This window comes from Vulpes lagopus, chromosome 3, assembly GCF_018345385.1.
Source record: "Vulpes lagopus strain Blue_001 chromosome 3, ASM1834538v1, whole genome shotgun sequence".
NCBI classification, from domain to species: Eukaryota; Metazoa; Chordata; class Mammalia; order Carnivora; family Canidae; genus Vulpes; species Vulpes lagopus.
The window spans coordinates 54,139,353-54,159,957 of NC_054826.1; the positions used below are offsets into that span (position 1 = coordinate 54,139,353).

A 20,605-nucleotide genomic window follows, 5' to 3' on the forward strand; every position below is an offset into this window, starting at 1 on the left:
GCCTCATTAGGCTTCAGCTTTATTATTACTGTGAGTTAGTATACCTGAATTGATCTCATTAAATTACTTTTTCCGGGACTTAGAATAAGAATTGGGCAAAATAGAATCTTTTTATAGTGACGTTTTCTAATTCTTTGTCACCTTGGACAGCATCAACTTTTTTTTTTTTTTTTTTTTTTTAAGGAATAGACTAAAATAGTCTAGCTCTCTTCTAAGTCTATAATACTAAGATTTTTGCTGGTAAGCTCTGGTTTTTACATTTCTCTTTATCTAATCTATCTTCTAAATAAGCCAGGAGGACTTAATGTAAACTTGTATCTTTGAAAGGAAAGAAGGTTTGGAAAGAAAACCAGGTCTTATCAGCTTTGCTAATTTTGTTATGCTGTTGTTCCTTATTGCAACAGGAACCAGATTGTTCTTTGTTGGAGGGTGGCCATATGCTTTTAAAAGGAAACACAATGAGAAAGAAAAATAATAATTAAAGGCAAATCAAGAGGAAGAAAACCTCTAGTCCAGTTGTAACTTACTGTTCTGTGTTTCCTCTAGTAGTAGTTCACAATCATTATTTACATATACTTTTGTCATAATAACTACAAGCTGCTAAGCCTGCATATAAAGTTAACGATTGGTGAATCTGAAACCCTAAAAGTAACAGGGTTTTTATTTAGAATAGATAAGAAAATCTACAGAAAAATAAGAACAAAACAAGTAGCTTTACAAGGAAAATAATGATTGATAGGGGACTCACTTGTAGTAGGAGAAATACAGTTAGTTTATAAATATGTGGAAAAATATACAAGTTTACTGTAGTTAGAAAAATTCAAACCAAAGCAAGAAGAGATCATTGTTTAGCCTTTGGCAAAAATGTAGTGATGATGAGTGCTTTTGAGGATTTGGAGCCACTGACATACCTACAGTTTGCTCCTGGATTTAAGTGTTACAGCTTTTGTGGTGAATTAATCCAATATAGTGATTTATAGTCAATATACATTTGCACTTTGATTCAACAGTCCTATTTTTGTGCCTCTATACCAAAAAAATAACAGCACCAATTATTTTATTGGATTGACAAATGATAGTCTACTTTAAATAAGGGGTTTTCTCTGTGAAAACAAGCCAGTGGTTAAAAATGTTTCTTCAACTTAGACTATTCTGATAAAAATTAGTTCCATTTTGCTTATAAAAGTACTTACTGTATTATAAAGAATACTATGGGCTGGTCGCGTGCAGTGAACTTGTCTAAAAACAATCTCCAGAAGTGTTGCCTCAGAATTATTGCTAAAAGTCAATATTCATTAATGGTGCCTCTCATTTTAGACTGGGCATTTAGCTATGGAGACCTTGCTGTCCCTTACTTCTAAACGAGCAGGAGACTGGTTTAAAGAAGAACTCCGGCTTTTGGGTGGTCTGGATCATATTGTAGATAAAGGTATGACATAAACACATACAACATTTTTATATGTTATTTAAAGCCTGAAGAAAATATTCTATGTACATACTTCAAAAAAATTACTGCATTAGTTTTAAAAGATCTGTTCTTTTTAGTAGCATCTTGTAAAATTCGAACTTTTAAAGGAAAAGCCATTAGATTAGCACTGTGATATTGGGGAATTATGGAAATAATTACAATAAAAGGCTCATATATTTCAACATGTTAGAGTTTTATGAAAGTTAGAATAAATAATGTTCAGAGAGGTTCTTGCATACTCACATGTATACAGATATCTTTTAATGTTAAGGGGGCAAATATTGTGATGAGACATACTAATTTTATATCCATTTCATTTCTCCTAGTGAAAGAATGTGTGGATCATTTAAGTAGAGATGAAGATGAAGAGAAACTGGTAGCCTCATTATGGGGAGCAGAGAGATGTTTACGAGTTTTAGAAAGTGTAAGTATGGACAACTGTGTTGGGAAAATTATTTAATTTTAACTGTGTGTGGGACACTGTCAAATATTTTATATTAAATGTACCCAGAGTTAGTTTTACTTCTGTAATCCAAATTGAAATTATTATGCATTCTTTGAGCAGCCAATGTTAATGAACAAGTTAAACAACCAGTTTAGTTTAAGAACATGTATATTGTCACTCTTTGGGAAGCCTTGCATATTCAGGTTTCGTTTTTTTACTTCAGAATGTTACTGTTCTTCCTTAATGTGGAATTCTGCTTACATATATTAACTTGTTTGTGGAAAATGATAGTTAAGAGGTGTCAGGTTTTTGTTTTTTAATTAATAAGGATTTCCTTAACTTAGCTATTTGGGTCACATTGTAATCACAGCTTATATTTGGCTTTGGAGAATGATACTTTTAAACCGTGTGTGCTGTAAGGATATTTGTCCTTTGGCTTTTATGAGTGATTTAACCTAGTTCAGTGTAGGTTACAGTTCATGCTGCCAGTACATTTCAGAATGAATAGATTGGATTAGCTAGGTACTTTTTAAACCTCTGGGAAAATAACCTAGTGTACATTAAAAGTTCCTGGTGTGGGCAAACTAGAAATTGTTCTTCTCACTTTTAGAGTGCTTCAGGTGAATTAAACCGGTAGTATTTTTTTTATTCTAAATGAATCCACTTAGGAGTTTATTAGTTATAAATTAGAGACTGCTCTTTTCTGACGTTCGGAGTGATTGGTAATTCATTACAATGAATGTGTAGTGCAAAATTTGTTACATAACGAGGAAGCAATTATAACAGTGTTTTAATTTTGTAATAAAGGAATAGCTCTCTACTTTAAATTTGGAACATGCTGGTTATTTCCTTAGATGACAAGGGCTGATTCTTTCCTATCTTTGTCTTTTACAGTATAGGGGATAGTATATTGTATGTGAATGAATGATAGCTATGGATTGCCACAGTTATTTCACATTTTCCCCTTTTAGGTAACAGTGCATAATCCAGAGAATCAAAGCTACTTGATAGCATATAAAGATTCACAACTCATTGTTTCTTCAGCTAAGTAAGTTTTTCTTAAATATCATGCTATTTACTTTGATGCCTGAGTGGTGCAGCTGGTTAAGTGTCCAGTTCGGCTCAGGTCATGATCTCAGGGTCCTGGGACCAAGCCCCTGTCTGGCTCTGTGTTCAGCAGGGAGTCTGCTTGAGATTATCTCTCCCTCTGTCCCTTCTGTTGTGTGCTCATTCTCTCACTCTCTAAAATAAATACATTTTAAAAAATAATAAATCTTGCTGTTTATTTAAGGCATTTGAGTTGACCATAAAGGTTTCTACTTCGTAAAATACTTCTGTCAAGTTCTGTGAACCAGAAGTAGTATAGTGTAACACAAAAGTTAGGAATACACATTCTGGAGCCAGAATGACTAAACGTAGTTCCCAGCTTCATGACTTCAGCCCTGTCACTTTGGGCAAGTCATTTACTGGGCTACACACGTTCTCCAGAAGTGGGGGTAATAATTGCATCTACCTACCTGGTTGTTGTTTTTTTTTAAGATTTTATGTATTTATTGATGAAAGACACAGAGAGGCAGAGACACAGGCAGAGGGTGAAGCAGGCTCCCTGCAGGGAACCTGATGTGGGACTCGATCCTGGGACCCCAGGGTCACACCCTGAGCCAAAGGCTCAACCACTTGAGTGGTTGGCTCAACCACTCAACCACTAAGCCACCTAGGCATCCCTACCTACTTGGTTGTAACAATAAAAAGAAATTTTATATATATGCTTAATATGTGTTAAACTATATACATTTTCAAAAATATGTGTATTAAATATGTGTATATGTAAAATATTTTAAGTGATTTTTAAATGTCTCATATACTGTGTACAATATGTATTAAGGTGTTAAAGTATATGTAAAGGCCTAAACAATTCTTAGCATATGGTAAAAACTACATATTAATCCTTATTTTTAATGTATATGGTCTTTTTCTAACCCTCTTCATCCTTCGTACTTGTTCTTGCAGATCTCTATTGCAGCTCCCCCTCTTTCACACTCTCTGTCCAGTTTATATGACATCAGGCTAATGCTATCCACCTCAGTTCACGTAAAATTGCCAGTTTTTCTCCAGCCTTGGTTCAGGCTTACTACAACAGTCTCTTCCTAATATCTCCGTCCTAGTTCTTGGTATCTCTGCCCTAGTTCTCTGGCCTCCAGCATGTCCGACATGATACCACAGGGGCTCCACTTTTTAAAAATAATCCCAAATTCCAAATCTCTGATTCCTTATTGTCTTTCAGTGTGTGTCCATAGTCCTTGGAATAATATCAGAGGCCCAGTGTTGCCTGACTCAAGTTCGTCTGTTTTTTAATCTCTTATTTTGGTGCATTTCAAACATAGACAAAAATAGACAAAATAGTATGATAAATCCTGATGCACATGCTATTCAGCTTGAATAATCATCACCTATGGGCAGTCTTGTTTCCCTATTTCTTGTAAACCCTATTTCTATATTATTTTGAAGCAAATTACAGATTTCATATAATTTAATCCATTAAAAACTTGAGTATAATTTCTTAAAAGATGACTCTTTAAAAGATGTAACCACAGCACTATTTTCATACCCTATAAATGACTGATTGCTTAATATGATCATATGTTTAGTCAGTATCCAGATTTCCAATAGTCTCAAATTTCTGGTAGTCTTTAGTTTTCATTAGATCTATAGGTTTCCCCTCTCTTTTTTGGCCATATATTTATAAATTTTGTATCACACGTAGTACCCTAACACTCCTCTCTCTGGCTTTTTAACTTTTCAGTAGGAACCTGATAAATGCAGGGATAGCATATTGAAAGATTAATATACACCCCCACTGTTCTCCTCTCATTTACCAACCCAAACTGTGACAATAACAACATGGTAGTTCCGGTTAATATCTTCAAACATCTGAACAACAAATTATTTTAGATTAGATGTGAGGAACACCTTCCTAACCGTATGGTCTGTTTTAAGGAGAAGCCTCTTAGAGAGGGATTAGATAACACCACAATTTTCTTTAAGGGTTTTGTATAGTATATATAGCACATGAGGAATCAACTGACAGCTTACTTCATCTCTCAGAGACTTTTTTAAATTAATGGACTTGATGATTTAAAGAGAGGCTTCAGAAATACTACACTCACTTAAGGATTACATTTCCTTGTTATTTTGGATAGCATCTTGAGAATCTTTGGGATGCAGCTGATACCCTTATATGGCTGGCAGGAGACATGTCAGTTAAATGACTTCATGTTAAAAAATATGATTTGCTCTAATGTTTATGAACTATTTAATACCATCTATGCAGGATTATTTATTATGTATTATTTACCTGCTAAGAGCTTGCATCCTAAATAAAGAACATCTGAATGAAATTCAGAAATGTCCAGTGTTAGCTTTTAGAGGTTTTACCTTGTTTGGGGAGGCATTGTTTATTGTGTTGGAGAGATTGGTAAAATGGGGACTTTAGTACAAATGTAAACTTCTGCATTGACTTTATAATTTTATTTTATTATTATTTTTTTTTTGACTTTATAATTTTAGCTTTACTTAGAAAAATTTAAATTAATTGAGTTTTCTTAAAATTTAATGCTTAGTATGGTATTAATATATGACTAAATAGTTAATACATTATAACTTCTGGAGTAGAAAGAGAAATTAATTTGGCAGCATTTATGACATTTAAAATATTTAAGGTACAAGTAGTAGTTCTTAGCGTATAACTAAATTTGTTTTCTCTTAAGAGCATTACAGCATTGTGAAGGATTGATTCAGCAGTATAACCGCGCTGAGAACAGTATATGCTTACCTGACAGTAAGCCTCTGCCTCACCAGAATGTAACCAACCATGTGGGCAAAGCCGTAGAAGACTGCATGAGGGCCATCATTGGGGTATTGCTCAATTTAACTAATGATAATGGTAAGTAATATTTTCTACACATATTCTCACTGGAATATTGTATATTACATGTAAAAACAGGTTATTACCCTTGTTTCTTTTTTTAATGTAGTGATTTTTTTTTTTTTTTAAATCTCCATCATGTAATTCACTTATGTATATCGGTAGAGCTACTTATAGGGGTGATACTGTCAGGACTGGCCCAGTAGCTTGGTTTGGAAATAGTACAGCCAAAAATATATTTCAATAAAGAAATAGCTATACATTTCTAACTTTTAATATCGATGTTAATGAATATTTTTAGTAGTGTCATATAGAAGAATCACGTTGTATAATTTTTACGTTGTAACCATCTTTATTGCAGAATGGGGCAGCACCAAAACGGGAGAACAGGATGGCTTGATTGGCACAGCAATGAACTGTGTGCTTCAGGTTCCAAAGTACCTACCTCAGGAGCAGAGATTTGATATTCGAGTGCTGGTGAGTTAGAGGGACTGTTCCAGAAAGGAACATTTGATCTATTAAAATGATAAAAACATCATCTTAGTTTTGGGTTTAAGAACCAGCTGTTTGATATATTGTGGATTTCACTGGTTCCTTGTGAACATAACTCATATCGTACAAAAGGGAGCCATGAGGAGCTCTGTAAAAAGTAAAACTGTAAGAACTAAAAGTGGCAATTTTTAAAAAGTGGTAAAATCGTCGGGAGCACCATTCTCTTACATACTGGTTTTTAACCTTTAGTGGATGGTAGAGTACTGATTAGTTTTTTAGCTGAACAAAAATTATGTGTGTTGTGTTGCTATGCTTTTAATTCTCACCTGTAGTAATGTGCATGTTTTGATTTTTGTAGGGCTTAGGTCTACTGATAAATCTAGTGGAGTATAGTGCTCGGAATCGGCACTGTCTTGTCAACATGGAAACATCATGTTCTTTTGATTCTTCCCTCTGTAGTGGAGAAGGAGATGATAGTTTAAGGATAGCTGGACAAATTCATGCCGTTCAGGCCTTAGTGCAGGTAAGCAGCAACTTCAAAAAAAAGCTAACATCTTCAGGTTGTTGTATTGTCCAACTTGTTCATCAGCTGCACCTCTCCTCCTTTGTCCTCTCCCCCTCCTTGTTTTTTTTGTGTGTGTGTGTGTGTGTGTGTGTCTCTCACCATTACCAGTTCACTGAGAGGTACACTGGGTTAAAGTGTATACCCTTCCTTACTTTATTCCACTGACAGTTCAACTGTAATAATCACTCCTTAGGCATTGTTAGTGAAAAGTAGAAACAAGGTATATTTGTTGATGAATCAAAAGTTTATTTTTTTCAGATTTTATTTACTCATGAGAGACACAGAGAGGCAGAGACATACATAGGCAGAGAGAGAAGCAGGCTCCCTATGGGAGCTCAATCCTAGGACCCTGGGATTAATGATTAACTCACTGAGCCATGCAGGTCCCCTGAAAAAAGATCATTAATGACAAATTGTGAATCAAGTCTCAGCCCTGATCCCATCCAGTTTCAAGTCCTTCAGCATTTATTTCCTGGTCTGATCTAGGTCTAGTACTTTGTGTTCCTGAATATCGGGCCATACCTTTCTGCTTCTTTGGGCAGTGAGAGGGGAGTTACTTTTCAAAGTATGTCTGTGGAGTAATATCCTGGCTTAAGAATTATGTCAGAGGGCACCTGGGTGGCCCAGTCAGTTAAGTGTCTGCCTTTAGTTCAGGTCATGATTCCAGAGTCCTGGGATCAAGCCCAGGAATGGGCTCTCTGCTCATTGGAGAGCCTCCTTCTTCCTCCCCCTGTCCTCATCCTGCTCACCACCCCCTTGTGCATACATGCACTCTCCCCCACCCCAAATACATAAATAAAATCTTTTTATTTATTTTTATTTTTGAAAGATTTTATTTATTTATTCATGAGAGATAGAGGCAGAGACACAGGCAGAGGGAGAAGCAGGCTCCATGCAGGGAGCCCGACGCAGGACTTGATCCGAGGTCTCCAGGATCAGGTCCTGGGCGGAAGGCAGGTGTCAAACCGCTAAGCTACCCAGGCACCCTGAATAAAATCTCTTTAAAAAAGAATTGTGTAAAAAAAAAAAAAAAAAAAGAATTGTCAGAATATGTTTTTTTTTTTTTTTTTTTTTTTTTTTTTTTTTTTAGTTAGAAAGAATATGTATATTTAAAAATTGATGTCTCTGTTGGGTGTTTGGATGCCTCGGTTGGAAGAGCATGTGGCACTTGATTGCAGAGTCATGAGCTCGGGCCCCACGTTGAGTACAGAGATTAATAAATAAACGTAAAAAAAAATAAAATTAATGTCCCCAATTCACCTGATCCCAGCCACTAAACATACTCCCTCTCCTCAATTTACATGTCAGTTTTTGTTTCTTAACAATGGTGGTCATTGCAGTTTTTACTTCTTTTCCAACCTAATAGGTTCCTAACTACCTTTGTTATTTCTTTCCTTAAATAACAATTGGCTCATGTTCAGAACTGATAATAAACTATTTCATTGTTTCTGAAACCTTTGCCATCTTGTTAATCCTTTTGGCCTTTTTTCAAACTAGTAATACTTGAAAGAAGGTAATCCACAACAGTTTGATCTTTCCCAGAGTCGTAACTAGGACTCCTCATTCTCTTCTCAAATATTTTAATCTCAGGAGTCCTTTTACACTCTTGAAAATTATTGAGGACTCCAGAGAATTTTAGTTTATGTGTGTTCGATCAATTGATATTTACTGAATTTGAAATCAAAACAAAATTACAAAACAAAGGCACTTGTTCCATTAGCCATCAGAGCAATATCAATTACACAGTATGTAGATCCTGGAAAACACTGTACATTCATGAGAGAATGAAAGAGGTCAGTTGACCTCTCAGTATTATTATGAATATGATTTTGACCTCATAGTTTTTCCAGAGGGGTTTTGGGGACCACTAAATTTTTAAAGAAATTTAAAAACTACTTTCATATAAGCTCAGATTTTATTTTCTTAGGGGGTTAATAGGTTAAAATCCACTCTTCCATATACTCAGCAAATTTTTGAGATCTACTTGGCATTTGATTTTTGGTAGTTGTTTTTAGTAACTTGGAGTTTTTCTCAAATCGTAATAGTAAATGCTTTATATTCACTCAGAGCACTGTACCAGCACAAGGAAGATAAAGCACATGAAAGCAAGGAATTCAGTGTGTTACCTTTTGACTTAAAAGCTTTCACTGTGTACTTTAATGTTAATAATATTAGTTGGGGTCCAGTTCTGAGTCTGAGACCTTTTGCTTTTTAATTTACTGATGCTTATTTGTCTCTGTTTTTATTTAATTTTTAAATTTTTATCTATTTCCGTTAGAGAAAGAGCAAGCAGGCTGGGCGGGGGTAGTGATGGTGGGGAGGGGTAGGGGGAGAGAGAGAATCTTAAGCAGGCCCCACACCTAGTGCAGAGCCTGACACGGAGCTTGATATCATAACCCTGAGGTCATGATCTGAGCCAAAATCAAGAGTCCAACACTTAACCAACTGAGCCACCCAGGCATCCCTTGTTTATCTCTTATCTTCTTTCTTTTTAAGGAAGTTATGTTGCTTTTCCCCAATATTATGTAGTTTTATTTAGTGTCCTTTCTTAATTTATTCAGTCTGCTTAGGCTTTAAAAACATTGTTTTACATCATTCGTATTTTTTGCTTGGTATATCCGGTCATTATTATCCAATTTAAAGGCAAGTGTCAAGATTTGCATTCTTTAAAACAGAATGTCTGTATTATTAGATACATTTAATTTACTTGATTGACTCCCAGTAGCATTTTTTTTTAAAGATTTTATTTATTTATTCATGAGAGACACACAGAGAGAGGCAGAGACACAGGCAGAGGGAGAAGCAGGCTCCATGCAGGGAGCCTGACGTGGGACTTGATCCCGGGTCTCCAGGATCAGGCCCTGGGCGAAAGGCGGTGCTAAACTGCTGAGCCACCCGGGCTGCCCCCCAGTATCATTTATACTTCCTTTTTGCCTTCAGTTGGATGTAGAGTAAAACTTTTTATTGTAACTTACCCCTTTTAACCAGATAGCATGCTTCTTAGGGTTAGTGATTGTAAAAGCAAACAGACTTTGTATTTGAGTACATCCATGTTAGTTGGTATTCTTTTAATGATCTTCAAAAATAATTTTTATCAGCTATTCCTTGAGCGAGAACGAGCAGCCCAGTTGGCAGAAAGTAAAACAGATGAATTGATCAAAGATGCTCCCACCACTCAGCATGATAAGAGTGGAGAGTGGCAAGAGACAAGTGGAGAAATACAGTGGGTATCAACTGAAAAGACTGATGGTACAGAAGAGAAACATAAGAAGGAAGAGGACGATGAAGAACTTGACCTCAATAAAGGTACATTTATTTTAAGTAGTGTATTCGAATTGAAAATGTTTTCTCCCTCTTCAACATATTTTTAATTCGTGTGTTGTCCTAATCTTGAAATTATTTTCTGGTCTCTCTAGCTCAGTGCAGACAAGCTTTAGTATCTCAGTGCACATAGGAATTCTTCGCCAGCTCCCTTGCAGTGAGGAAGGCACACTGTAGTGCAGGAAAGGTCTGCCTTTCCTTCTTGCTCTGGCCTTTCTTTACTCACCTGAAAAGAGAGTGGTGGAACAATAGGATTCCTAAAGGTTTTCACGGTTTTGACATTTTGAGATTCTTTTATGAGCCTCACTTTATAAATTGAGATCTGTTATCATAAATTACAGTAATAGTTCTCAAATGATATGTAGAAGCTTGCAAGCACAGTAAGGAAAACACTGACGGAGACATTACATTTATTATCTGTTGTCAGCAACTGGTATTGGATTTCTGTTTATGCAAGTACTGCAGGATAGCCATTTGTAACCTTGTCACTCAAGTTATGAAATTAAATAATATGTTTAGCCTCACCAAATTAGGAAGCAAGTCCCAGCAAATGTCTTTTTCTGAGCCTAGTCTCTTTCTCTTATGCCCACTGTTCCACTAATGCCATTAGTTCTAATATTGTAAGAAATTGCCATTCTATTTTCTTATCAAGTGTTCATGTTTTCTTTGGCATAATATTTTTGGTTGCTTAGCAGTCTTTTATACTAACAGTTTTATTGGGGTGTTAGCTTGTGAGGACTGCTATAACAAAGTACTGTAGACTGAGTGGCTTAAACAACACAAATGGATTTCCTCACAGTGTCAGGGTTGGTCTCAGGCTTGTCTCTCCTTGGAGTGTAGATGGATATCTTTGGCCTTTTTAGATGGCCTTCCCTCTGTGTATATCTTTGTTCTAATCTCCAGTTATGAGGATAGCAGACAGATTAGGACCCACCCCAGTGACCTCATTTAAACTACCTCTTGAATTAAACACCCTAGCCAAATGTGGTCATACCCTGAGGTACTAGGGGTTAGGAGCTCAACATATGCAGGGGGTGGGGCCATTGTTCAGCCCATAACAAGGTCAGATTCACCCTTTTAAAGTGAACAATTGAGTAGTTTTCAGTACATTCACAAGATTGTGCAACCAAAAACACTGTCTAGTTTCAGAACATTTTATCCACCCCACCCCCTACCCCCACCCCCCCGCCAGAGAAAACCCCTACCTGTTCAGCGGCCATCACCCCCTGTTCTCCCTTCCCCAGCCAGTGGCAACCACTAATTCTGTCTCTGGATTTGCCTATACTGGACATTTCATGTAAGTGGAATAATCTGTAGCCCTTTGTGACTGGCTTCTTTCACTTAGCCTAATGTTTTTCAAGGTTCATTCATGTTATAACATGTTATTAGTACTTAATTCCTTTTTATAGCCAAATAATGGTCCATTGTTGGTACGTACCACACTTTGTTTAGTCATCAGTTGATGGATGTTTGGGTTGTGTCCACCTGTGGCACTTAGGATGCTGCTGTGACATGGCATGCATGTACAAATTTTTGTGTAAACATATTTTCACTTCTCTTGGGTATATACTTAAGAGTGGAAGTGTTGGATTATTTCTTAACTCAGGATTTAGCGTTTTAAGGAACTACCAAACACTTTTCCAAAATGACTGCTTCATTTAACATTCCTGCTGGCCACGTATAAGGGTTCTGGTTTCTCCAAATCCTTACAAATAGTTATTTGTCTTTTTTATTTTAGCCATCTTAGTGGGTGTGAAGGTATATGTCACTTGATTTGCAGTTCCCTGTTGAATAAATGGTATCAATATCAAGCATGTTTTCACGTGCTTATTGGTCATTTACATGTCTATCTACGTTGTCTCTTCATTTTCTTGATGGTGTCTTTTGAAACACAAAAATTTTAAGTTCGATGAAGTTCAGTTTATCTTATTTTGTCACTTTTGGTTTTGGTATGGTATCTAAACAGCCATTTCCTAACCTAAGGTCATAAAAAGTGAGTCCTGTATTTTTGTCTAAGAGTTTTATGGTTTTTGTGCTTATATTAAGATCTTTCTTCCCATTTCAGTAATTTTTTGTTAATTTGTTTGGAAATCCCATTTTCTTAGTACCATCTATCAGTGTTTAAGCAGTTCTGAAGAAAAGATAGCTAACAGAATTTTTGGTGTATGGGGTGGAATTGGTTTTTTATTTGTTTAGGTGGTATACTGTTATAGTTTTTTGTTTAAATATTCTCAGCCCTTCAGCATGCTGGCAAACACATGGAGGATTGCATTGTGGCCTCATATACAGCACTACTTCTCGGGTGTCTCTGCCAGGAGAGTCCAGTAAGTAATAGTTCCATGTTGTTTTATGTGTCTTAATAAGATTCCATTGTGACTTCATACCATTACCTAATTAACTTACATTTTATGTATTTTCCGCCCTCATGTTAAAACTTTCACATATTTGGTGAATTTTTAAAAATGTATTTAATTATTTGGTAAATTTTAGAAGTACATTCCAAAATAATAATTTGGTTTATTTATATATATTTTTTAAAGATTTTATTTGTTCATTCATGAGAGAGAGAGAGAGGCAGAGACACAGGCAGAGGGAGAAGCAGGCTCCATGCACATGCACCGGGAGCCCGATGTGGGACTCGATCCCGGGTCTCCAGGATCGCACCCTGGGCCAAAGACAGGTGCCTGGGCCAAATACAGGTGCCAAACCACTGCGCCACCCAGGGATCCCGGTTTAATGAGAAAATTTTTGATTGATGGATGAATCCATTTACATGGCTTCAGTTGAAGTAAAAACATAATATAAAACCTGTGCTCATCTGGCTTAAGATGAAAAAGTCTAGCAGTCTCAGTGATACTGTCAAGGAGTCAGAAAATTGGTCTTTAAACCCTACTCTGGGGGCGCCTGGGGGCTTAGTTGTTAAGTGTCTGCCTTCGGCTCAGGTCATGATCTCAGGGTCCTAGGATCTAGCCCCACATCAGACTCCCTGCTCAGGGAGTCTGCTTCTCCCTTCCCCCTGCCCCTTCCTTGTGCCCACATTCTCTGTCCTAAATAAATAAATAAAATCTGTAAAAAACAAAACAAAAACATTCTCTGATTGTTGTCTTGTGCTAGGTCTCCTTCTGGCCCCATGCTGGCTCTGGCTACATGTCTCATCTAGTTAAATAATGTCCAACAGATGAAAGTGGCCTCCTCTTGTCTTTCTTTTTAAGAGCAGTGCTTTTTTTTCTCCCTAGAATCCCTCCACACCCACTGTGCCAAGTAGACTTTCCCCTTATCTTGGCCAGCATTTGCTCACCTGGCTTTTGTTTAAACCACTTACTGGCAAGGAAAATGGGATTACTATGTGAGATTTAGATTATGATGATTTAACCAGATGTATTAGTGTCCAGATGGTGAGGCTGAGTCAGCATGAAAGTGGATAGCTCTGGCTACTGGGACAGTCATTGGGAAGGCTTTTTTTTTTTTTTTTTTTTAAAGATTTTATTTATTTATTCATGAGAGACACACAGAGAGGGGAAGAGACACAGGCAGAGAGAGAAGCAGGCTCCGTGCAGGGAGCCCGTTGTGGAACTTGATCCTGGTTCTCCAGGATCACACCCTGGGCCTAAGGCAGGCGCTAAACCACTGAGCCACCCAGGGATCCCCTAGGAGGACTTTTTATGGGAAAGGTCTAATGGAAGAGCCAAAATTTAAAATGTAAAGGAGGTTCTTTTCCTTAGGAGCCAAGAGTATTCAGGAGGCAAGAATGGAACTCTATTCTATAGTGAAAGGGTTAGCTTCTCTTCTGTGTTAAGTTTTTTTTTCTTTTTGTCTCTTCCATATTTATATTATAGTCAAGCTCTGATCAAATGCATAGTAGCCTGCTCCATTGTGGCCCTTGCTGACACCATCGCCTTCAAGAACAAGACCAAATTTCTCATCATGATTATGGAGGGCCCTGCAGGATCTTTATCCCCTTTCCTGGAATCTTTTCAGTTCAGTCCTTTTCCTTAAATTCAGAGACCTTTTTTTTTCTTTTTTTTTTTTTTTAAGGTTTTATTTATTTAGTCATGAGAGAGACAGAAAGAGGTGGAGAAGTAGGCTCCCTGTGGGGAGCCCAATGCAGGACTCATCCCAGGACCTGGAATCATGCCCTAAGCCGAAGGAAGATGCTCAACTGCTGAGCCACCCAGGTGGCCTAAATTCAGAGATTTTAAGGGCAAATGAGAAGCACACATCAAGCAAAGGGGAAAGAGGAAGAGGCAGGTGTCCAAAAAAAAACAATAGGCATACTATTTAAATTTAATGATTTTTAGATACTCTGTTTTGCACACACCCTAGTTTCAGTTCTGTTCTTTCTTAAATATTGGGTCTAGACATTAACTTGTGATTCTAGCACATGTGATTTATTTTTGGTCATTTTTCTAATGTTAATAAATTCCTATTCGTCTGTATCTCTTTAAAGAGATGATAAATTGTCTAAGTTCTGGGCAATGTGAATTCATAGAACTCTAATGTCTTTATTGCCTTGGGGGGGAATCATTATGATTAACCCCAGAAAAACTAGCTGATACACAAAATGGAAAGGAAATTGATTTGCCGAATGTATAAGTGGAAGAGAGATGAGACAAGAAAGCAGGTGGTTGGGGATCCCTGGGTGGCTCAGCAGTTTAGCGCCTGCCTTCGTCCCAGGGCGCAGTCCCGGAGTCCCGGGATCAAGTCCCACGTCGGGCTCCCAGAATGGAGCCTGCTTCTCCCTCTGCCTGTGTCTCTGCCTCTCTCTCTCTCTCTCTGTCTATCATAAATAAATAAATAAATCTTAAAAAAAAAAAAAAAAGCAGGTGGTTGTACTATAGTAAATGATGCTTTATTGTAAAGGGCTGCATGCTTACGCCCAGGATTCCCTGTGTCATCTTCCATTGCACATCATGGATCTGGTGCATTGCATTGGTCAGTCTCTTCACTGATCTTTGTCTTTTTTGCTTTCTTGACTCCGTTCCTAAAATCTTGGGGACACTGCCACCATAGATAACTTCCTTAAGAGCACATCTGACCACTACTCTTCCCAGTCTTTCTTAGCTGACCATCATTTAGGGAATCATGAACCTTGTTTTAGTACTACAAGTAAAACTTCCCAAATAGGCCATGCCATTTCTCATTTTTCTTTTTCCTAAGTTTATTTATTTAAGTAATCTCTATACCCAACATGGGGCTCAAACTCACAATTCTGAGATTGAGTTGCATGCTTTTCTGAAAGAGCCTCTCTTTTTTTTTTTTAACCTGCTGCTGTTTAAAAACACGTGCTATGACTGCCTTTCCCATGCCAGCCACTATATGCTGCATTCTGTAGAGTATTGATAGGAAAAGGGTTTGCTTATTGAGGATTTCACTCAAAACCTAGGGTCTAATTTATTCTGTATCATAGCAATATACTTTTCTACTGAGCAGCCTCCATGGTCACCATAGCTACTGCTCTGCTGTCATGCTGCCTTCCTGGAAATTGGTTAAAGACATTCTTAAGCCCAACTTTCCTTGAGCTCTGTAGTTTTCATTGGGACTGCCCTTATTACATTCACCTCTTTGGCATAATTTTTAAAGCACTTTGTAAAATCTGTGTGCTTGGGGCACCTAGGTGGCTCAGTCAGTTGAGTATATCTCCCTTTGGCTCAGGTCATGATCTCAGGGTCCGGGGATCGAGCCCCCTGTCTGGCTCCCTGCTCAGTGGGAAGCCTGCCTCTCTCCCTCTCTCTCTCTGCCTGATGCTCCCTCTGCTCGTTTTCTGTCAAATAAATAAATCTTATATATATATACACTCTGTTTTAGCTGCAAGATTAACTCTGTAGGAATAAATTTGCTCTCCAGCTCACAGCTAGGGACTGGTAGTGGCTAAGTGGGTCACTTAGAATATGGGTGATTCATATTGCATAATGTAGTGTATGGTTACTTTAGTAACGTTGATTAGGTCTTTTCTGAAACTGTATTCTTACTATTATTTTGTTTCTTTATAATTTCAAAAGTTACCTGACAATTTTTTTTTTTTAAAGGTATAGAATGGGCGCTTGGGTAGCTCAGTTGGTTAAGCATCTGCCTTCAGCTCTCAGATTATGATCCCAAGGTCCTAAAATAATAAAATCCTAAAAAAAAAAAGAAAAAGTGAGGCAGGGAGAGGTGCCTGGGTGGCTTAGTCATTTGAGCATCCTGACTCTTGATTTTGTCTCAGGTCATGATCTCAGGTGTAGATCAAGCCCCTTGTTGGGGCTTGATCTGCTCTGTGTATGGAGCCTGATTAAGATTTTCTCTCTTACCCTCCTCCCACCCCACCCCACCCCACCCCACCCCACCCCCTGTCATAAATAAATAAGTAAAAAGGGAGAGAGGGGACTGGTGGCAAATTTCTTAAAAGCATAATATGTTATCTTCTTCCATGCCCCTATCAACAACAATCCAAAACTCCTCCCACCTTGTGGCCTGAAACTCGGGATAAATTTTCTTTTGTGCTTTTTGTTGTAGGTGAACATGCTTAAAAGAGCCTTTCATTTTATTGTTTATGAACCTTTAAAACATTGAAAAAATATACAGAAATAGAAGAGGTTTTTTAAAGCAAGTTCTATATTTTCCTTTAGCAGATTGGTTATAGATGTAGTTTGGCTGCTCCTCCTTAACCATGAAGGGCAACACCTAATGTCCTTTATTGGCATTGCTGACTTTCTCTCATGAAACTAGTGTATCTTTGAAAATACCTAGTTAATTCCTAGCCTACATAGGAACATGAGAAGTCCATAAGCACCTGAGTACATCTCAGTTTCCAAAACACATGCACTTAACAGTGCATTTTCTGATCTCAGGCATTTTTCTGTATATTTACAAAAATAAATATGGACACAAGTGTACCTTTTGCCGGTTTTACCTTTCTGAGGATGGGATGGGACAGAGAATGGACACACACACTTGTAGAGTTTGGGAGGGTGGAAAGGGAAATGACATGTTAACCAAGGAGTTCAAGGACCTCATAGAAGTTTGAAACAGGGTATGTGCCCAAACCAGCCACATTGTGCAGGGTGCAAACTCCTGTTTTCTGCCTCCTGACCAATATTTCTTTCATCTATTTCCTCAGATCAATGTGACCACTGTGCGAGAATATCTGCCAGAAGGCGACTTTTCAATAATGACAGAGATGCTCAAAAAATTCCTGAGCTTCATGAATCTTACTGTAAGTAACTTCTATTGCAGTTTCTGTGGTCATAAAAACATTAGTGACCGTAGAAATTAAAATACTGTGTGGCCTTCGTGACTAGAAGCAAAAACAGGATTCTCTTTTGATGTGTTCTTTTTAAGATAATTTTTGTTTAAGATTTTATTTATTTATTCATGAGAGACACAGGCAGAGGGAGAAGCAGGCTCCATGCAGGGAGCCTGACACAGGACTTGATCCTGGGTCTCTAAGAGCATGCCCTGGGCTGAAGGCGGCGCTAAACCACTGAGCCACCCGGGCTGCCCTCTTTTTAAGATATTTTTTAATACAATATCACTATATATGACCATAGTAATTATCAAAGCCACAATTTAATCTTAGTGTGTTTTGATTCATAGTGTTCAGTTTAGTGAAGCTAAAGAATTTAAGCTTTGATTTGATGCTTGTTAAAATTTGTTAAATATTAACTGTTACTTCCTCTCTACCCCCTCCCCCCCCTTCAGTGTGCTGTTGGAACCACAGGCCAGAAATCTATCTCTAGAGTGATTGAATACTTGGAACATTGCTAGCTGCTTGCTTTACCTTTGCTTCAGGTGCTCGGTAATGCTGGAGCTATTCTTAGACAAAGAAAAGTCATGAAAGAAGTCCTTGAAGATATACCAAGAACATTCATCAGTATCATTCATGTTTGGATTTTTAAGGCCACCTGATTTCTTCGTCATGCATTCTGCATTTGCTAAATGACAGTTACTACATCAATCTGCAACTATCAAAAATGAGGGAAAAGGTTCAGGCTGTTAACAATTCCATGCAGTATTTAAATACACTTACTTTGGCAGAGTTTATACTCTCCCCTTGTTCTCTTGCTTTATTCTGGGCAAGTTGTAAGGGGAAAATTTGTGCTGCTGTTAGTGCAACTGCTGTGTATGTTGAGCCACTGTTGTCATGCCAGCCAGGTGCAGAGGCAGCTTAGCTACTGAGGTATCGAATGTTTTGAGGACATTCTAGACAACAGCTTAGTTCCTTTTTCAGGCTCATTTGCTTTTGCTTTTTGTTGAATGATTCCAATCGTAAATAAAGCTTTTAATAATTTTGTGAATTTTTTTTCGTTGTTGTTCCCTGAACTACTGTCTATATTTAAAATTAGATGGAATCCAAAGACACAAGGGATTAATAGTATATTTTTTTATTTTTGATTTGGTTTGGGTTGTTGAACTATTTTTCACTTTTGAGACCATGACCATATTATCATGCCATGATGAGTCATAGCGACACAAGAAAACCAACAACAGTTTGAAGGAATATTACATAAGATGATGTGCCCTGTTAAAGGATGAAGCAAAATAGACAAACCCAGGGTAGTTTCAGCTTAATGCTAGAGGAGGCTCTTGAAACATTGTGTTGAGGGAGGACCCTCTAGATATATTTTCTAATGTTCAGTACAGTAAATATAAGGAAGCTAAAACACCAATGTGGAATTCATGTTTCCAGAAAATGTGTATATTCTTCTATAGAGTGACAGGATCAAATGCAAAAACGCAAAGCCTTAAATTGCTGGTTCAGAGAAAATCCTTTTTTTTTTCCCCCATTCAGATTCTTAGTTCATAGAACACTGTGTTTGGAAAACAGTCATGGAACACACAAAACACATTTTATATATTTAATTTCACAACATTGCAAATGTTTCTTGTGTTAATTATTGTTCAGACCACTGGTAAAACTTTTCTTTTTTTGTTGATTGGGCCTGAATACAGGCTTTCCAGAGATCTCTTTCATTAATACTTTTAAATAGCTTTCGGGTAGTTATGTCATGTTTCTTCATTGGATTTGTAAAACTTGAAGCCATAAAAATATTAGTTTGGTGTGTATTGAGGAAAATAGCTAAAAGTCTAATTGTTACTCATTTAGACTTTGTTATTTCCTTGTATAAAGTGACAAATCGGGGCTCTTGTATCAGTGCCAGCTGTAATGTTTTTTAAATGCAGTGGCTGCCTTCTATTGTCTTCCTATTTTTGATAATGCAGATTGTTGGGAAATCTATAAGGAAGTAACTGATTCCAGGCAAATTGTTTTCTTCCTCCTACCCACCCAACCCCCACCCATCACCTTCTAACAGCATAGTTATGCCAGTGTAACTTGGGAAAGATTGAGGTCTTATTTGCCCTGAGTATAAAAGCTAGCTTAGCAAACTATTTTAAAAGTATATCAGTAAATGATATTCATAAAGTTGAATTAGATATATTTTGTTTAAAAAATTTAAAGTGCATTGATATTTATTAATCATTGGATTTAGGAAAAGGAACAGATTTCTGGTAAAACTGACATGCGGCAGATGGTAAAGAATATTATAAAATGTTTGGATGAGAACAATCAGGGCGAACTACATTTTTCTGTTACACTGGTAATCATTTGAGAATTGATTTACCTCAGTGTTTAACAGTTTTTTGTTTTGTTTTGTTTTTTAAATAATAACTAATTGTCAAGCACTGATAGAGATGCAGACTTTGGTGGGGGGTGGTGGGGGGAGAAATCACCTCACCAGCTGCAGTGCATTTGTGTGTTTTTAACCCTCAGAGAACTCTGCATTTTAGGGTACTTGAGGCTGACTTGCAAATTAAAGTTTAAAGTAACCTTTTTTTCCATTGTAAATATTTCTGTAAATACTACCAATTGGAAATTAGAACAGTAGAGTACTTTTCTGAATCCAATCCTATTTTTATTTTATACAGTATTTCTCAGCTGTGATCTTTGGAGCAAAAGCCAACGGCAGGAAAAAAAAATAGTTTGTACCAGTTTCATGAAGTATGTCTTTGGGTTTTTGTAAATAATTTTAACTCAAATAAAATTGCTACTTTCAATACACATGTTGTCTTTAACATAATCTATTGAACTGTTTTTGATGAAGAAATCTCACGAACTTGATATAAATGAGGGGAAACGTGATGTGTATGTGAATTTCCCTTCAACATATACATAAAAACCAATTTTTGTTAAATGTTATGTACTTCTCCATGTTTTTAATACTTCTCTGAATATGTTAACTCTCAGAAACTCAGGTTTATTAAGGATGGTGATTTTCTGCTTGTATAGTTATCCCCTTGATGTGTTAAGTTAGTTGCCTTAGTCTTTTTGCCCCTCTGAATATGACCCAAGACTTCTTTGTTTTTTATTTTTTTTTACAGCTGCTTTTTAGTTTTTCACTTTTCTTGTCAGAC

At 37.1% G+C, this 20,605-nt stretch overlaps 1 protein-coding gene across 4 annotated transcripts in view; it reads left to right on the forward strand.

Moving 5' to 3' along the window:
- The window catches only part of WAPL (WAPL cohesin release factor), an 80,301-nt gene extending 60,051 nt beyond the window's left edge, over positions 1 to 20,250 (forward strand). For all 4 annotated transcript variants that reach the window (XM_041748597.1, XM_041748599.1, XM_041748598.1 and 1 more), the window contains 10 exons: positions 1,318 to 1,429; positions 1,795 to 1,892; positions 2,885 to 2,961; positions 5,681 to 5,856; positions 6,200 to 6,315; positions 6,689 to 6,853; positions 9,994 to 10,201; positions 12,452 to 12,540; positions 17,313 to 17,408; positions 17,894 to 20,250. In XM_041748597.1, coding sequence (XP_041604531.1) covers positions 1,318 to 1,429; positions 1,795 to 1,892; positions 2,885 to 2,961; positions 5,681 to 5,856; positions 6,200 to 6,315; positions 6,689 to 6,853; positions 9,994 to 10,201; positions 12,452 to 12,540; positions 17,313 to 17,408; positions 17,894 to 17,959 — 1,203 coding nt within the window. In that variant the 3' untranslated portion in view covers positions 17,960 to 20,250. The remainder of the gene's footprint in view (positions 1 to 1,317; positions 1,430 to 1,794; positions 1,893 to 2,884; positions 2,962 to 5,680; positions 5,857 to 6,199; positions 6,316 to 6,688; positions 6,854 to 9,993; positions 10,202 to 12,451; positions 12,541 to 17,312; positions 17,409 to 17,893) is intronic.
- Positions 20,251 to 20,605: the final 355 nt, after the last annotated feature.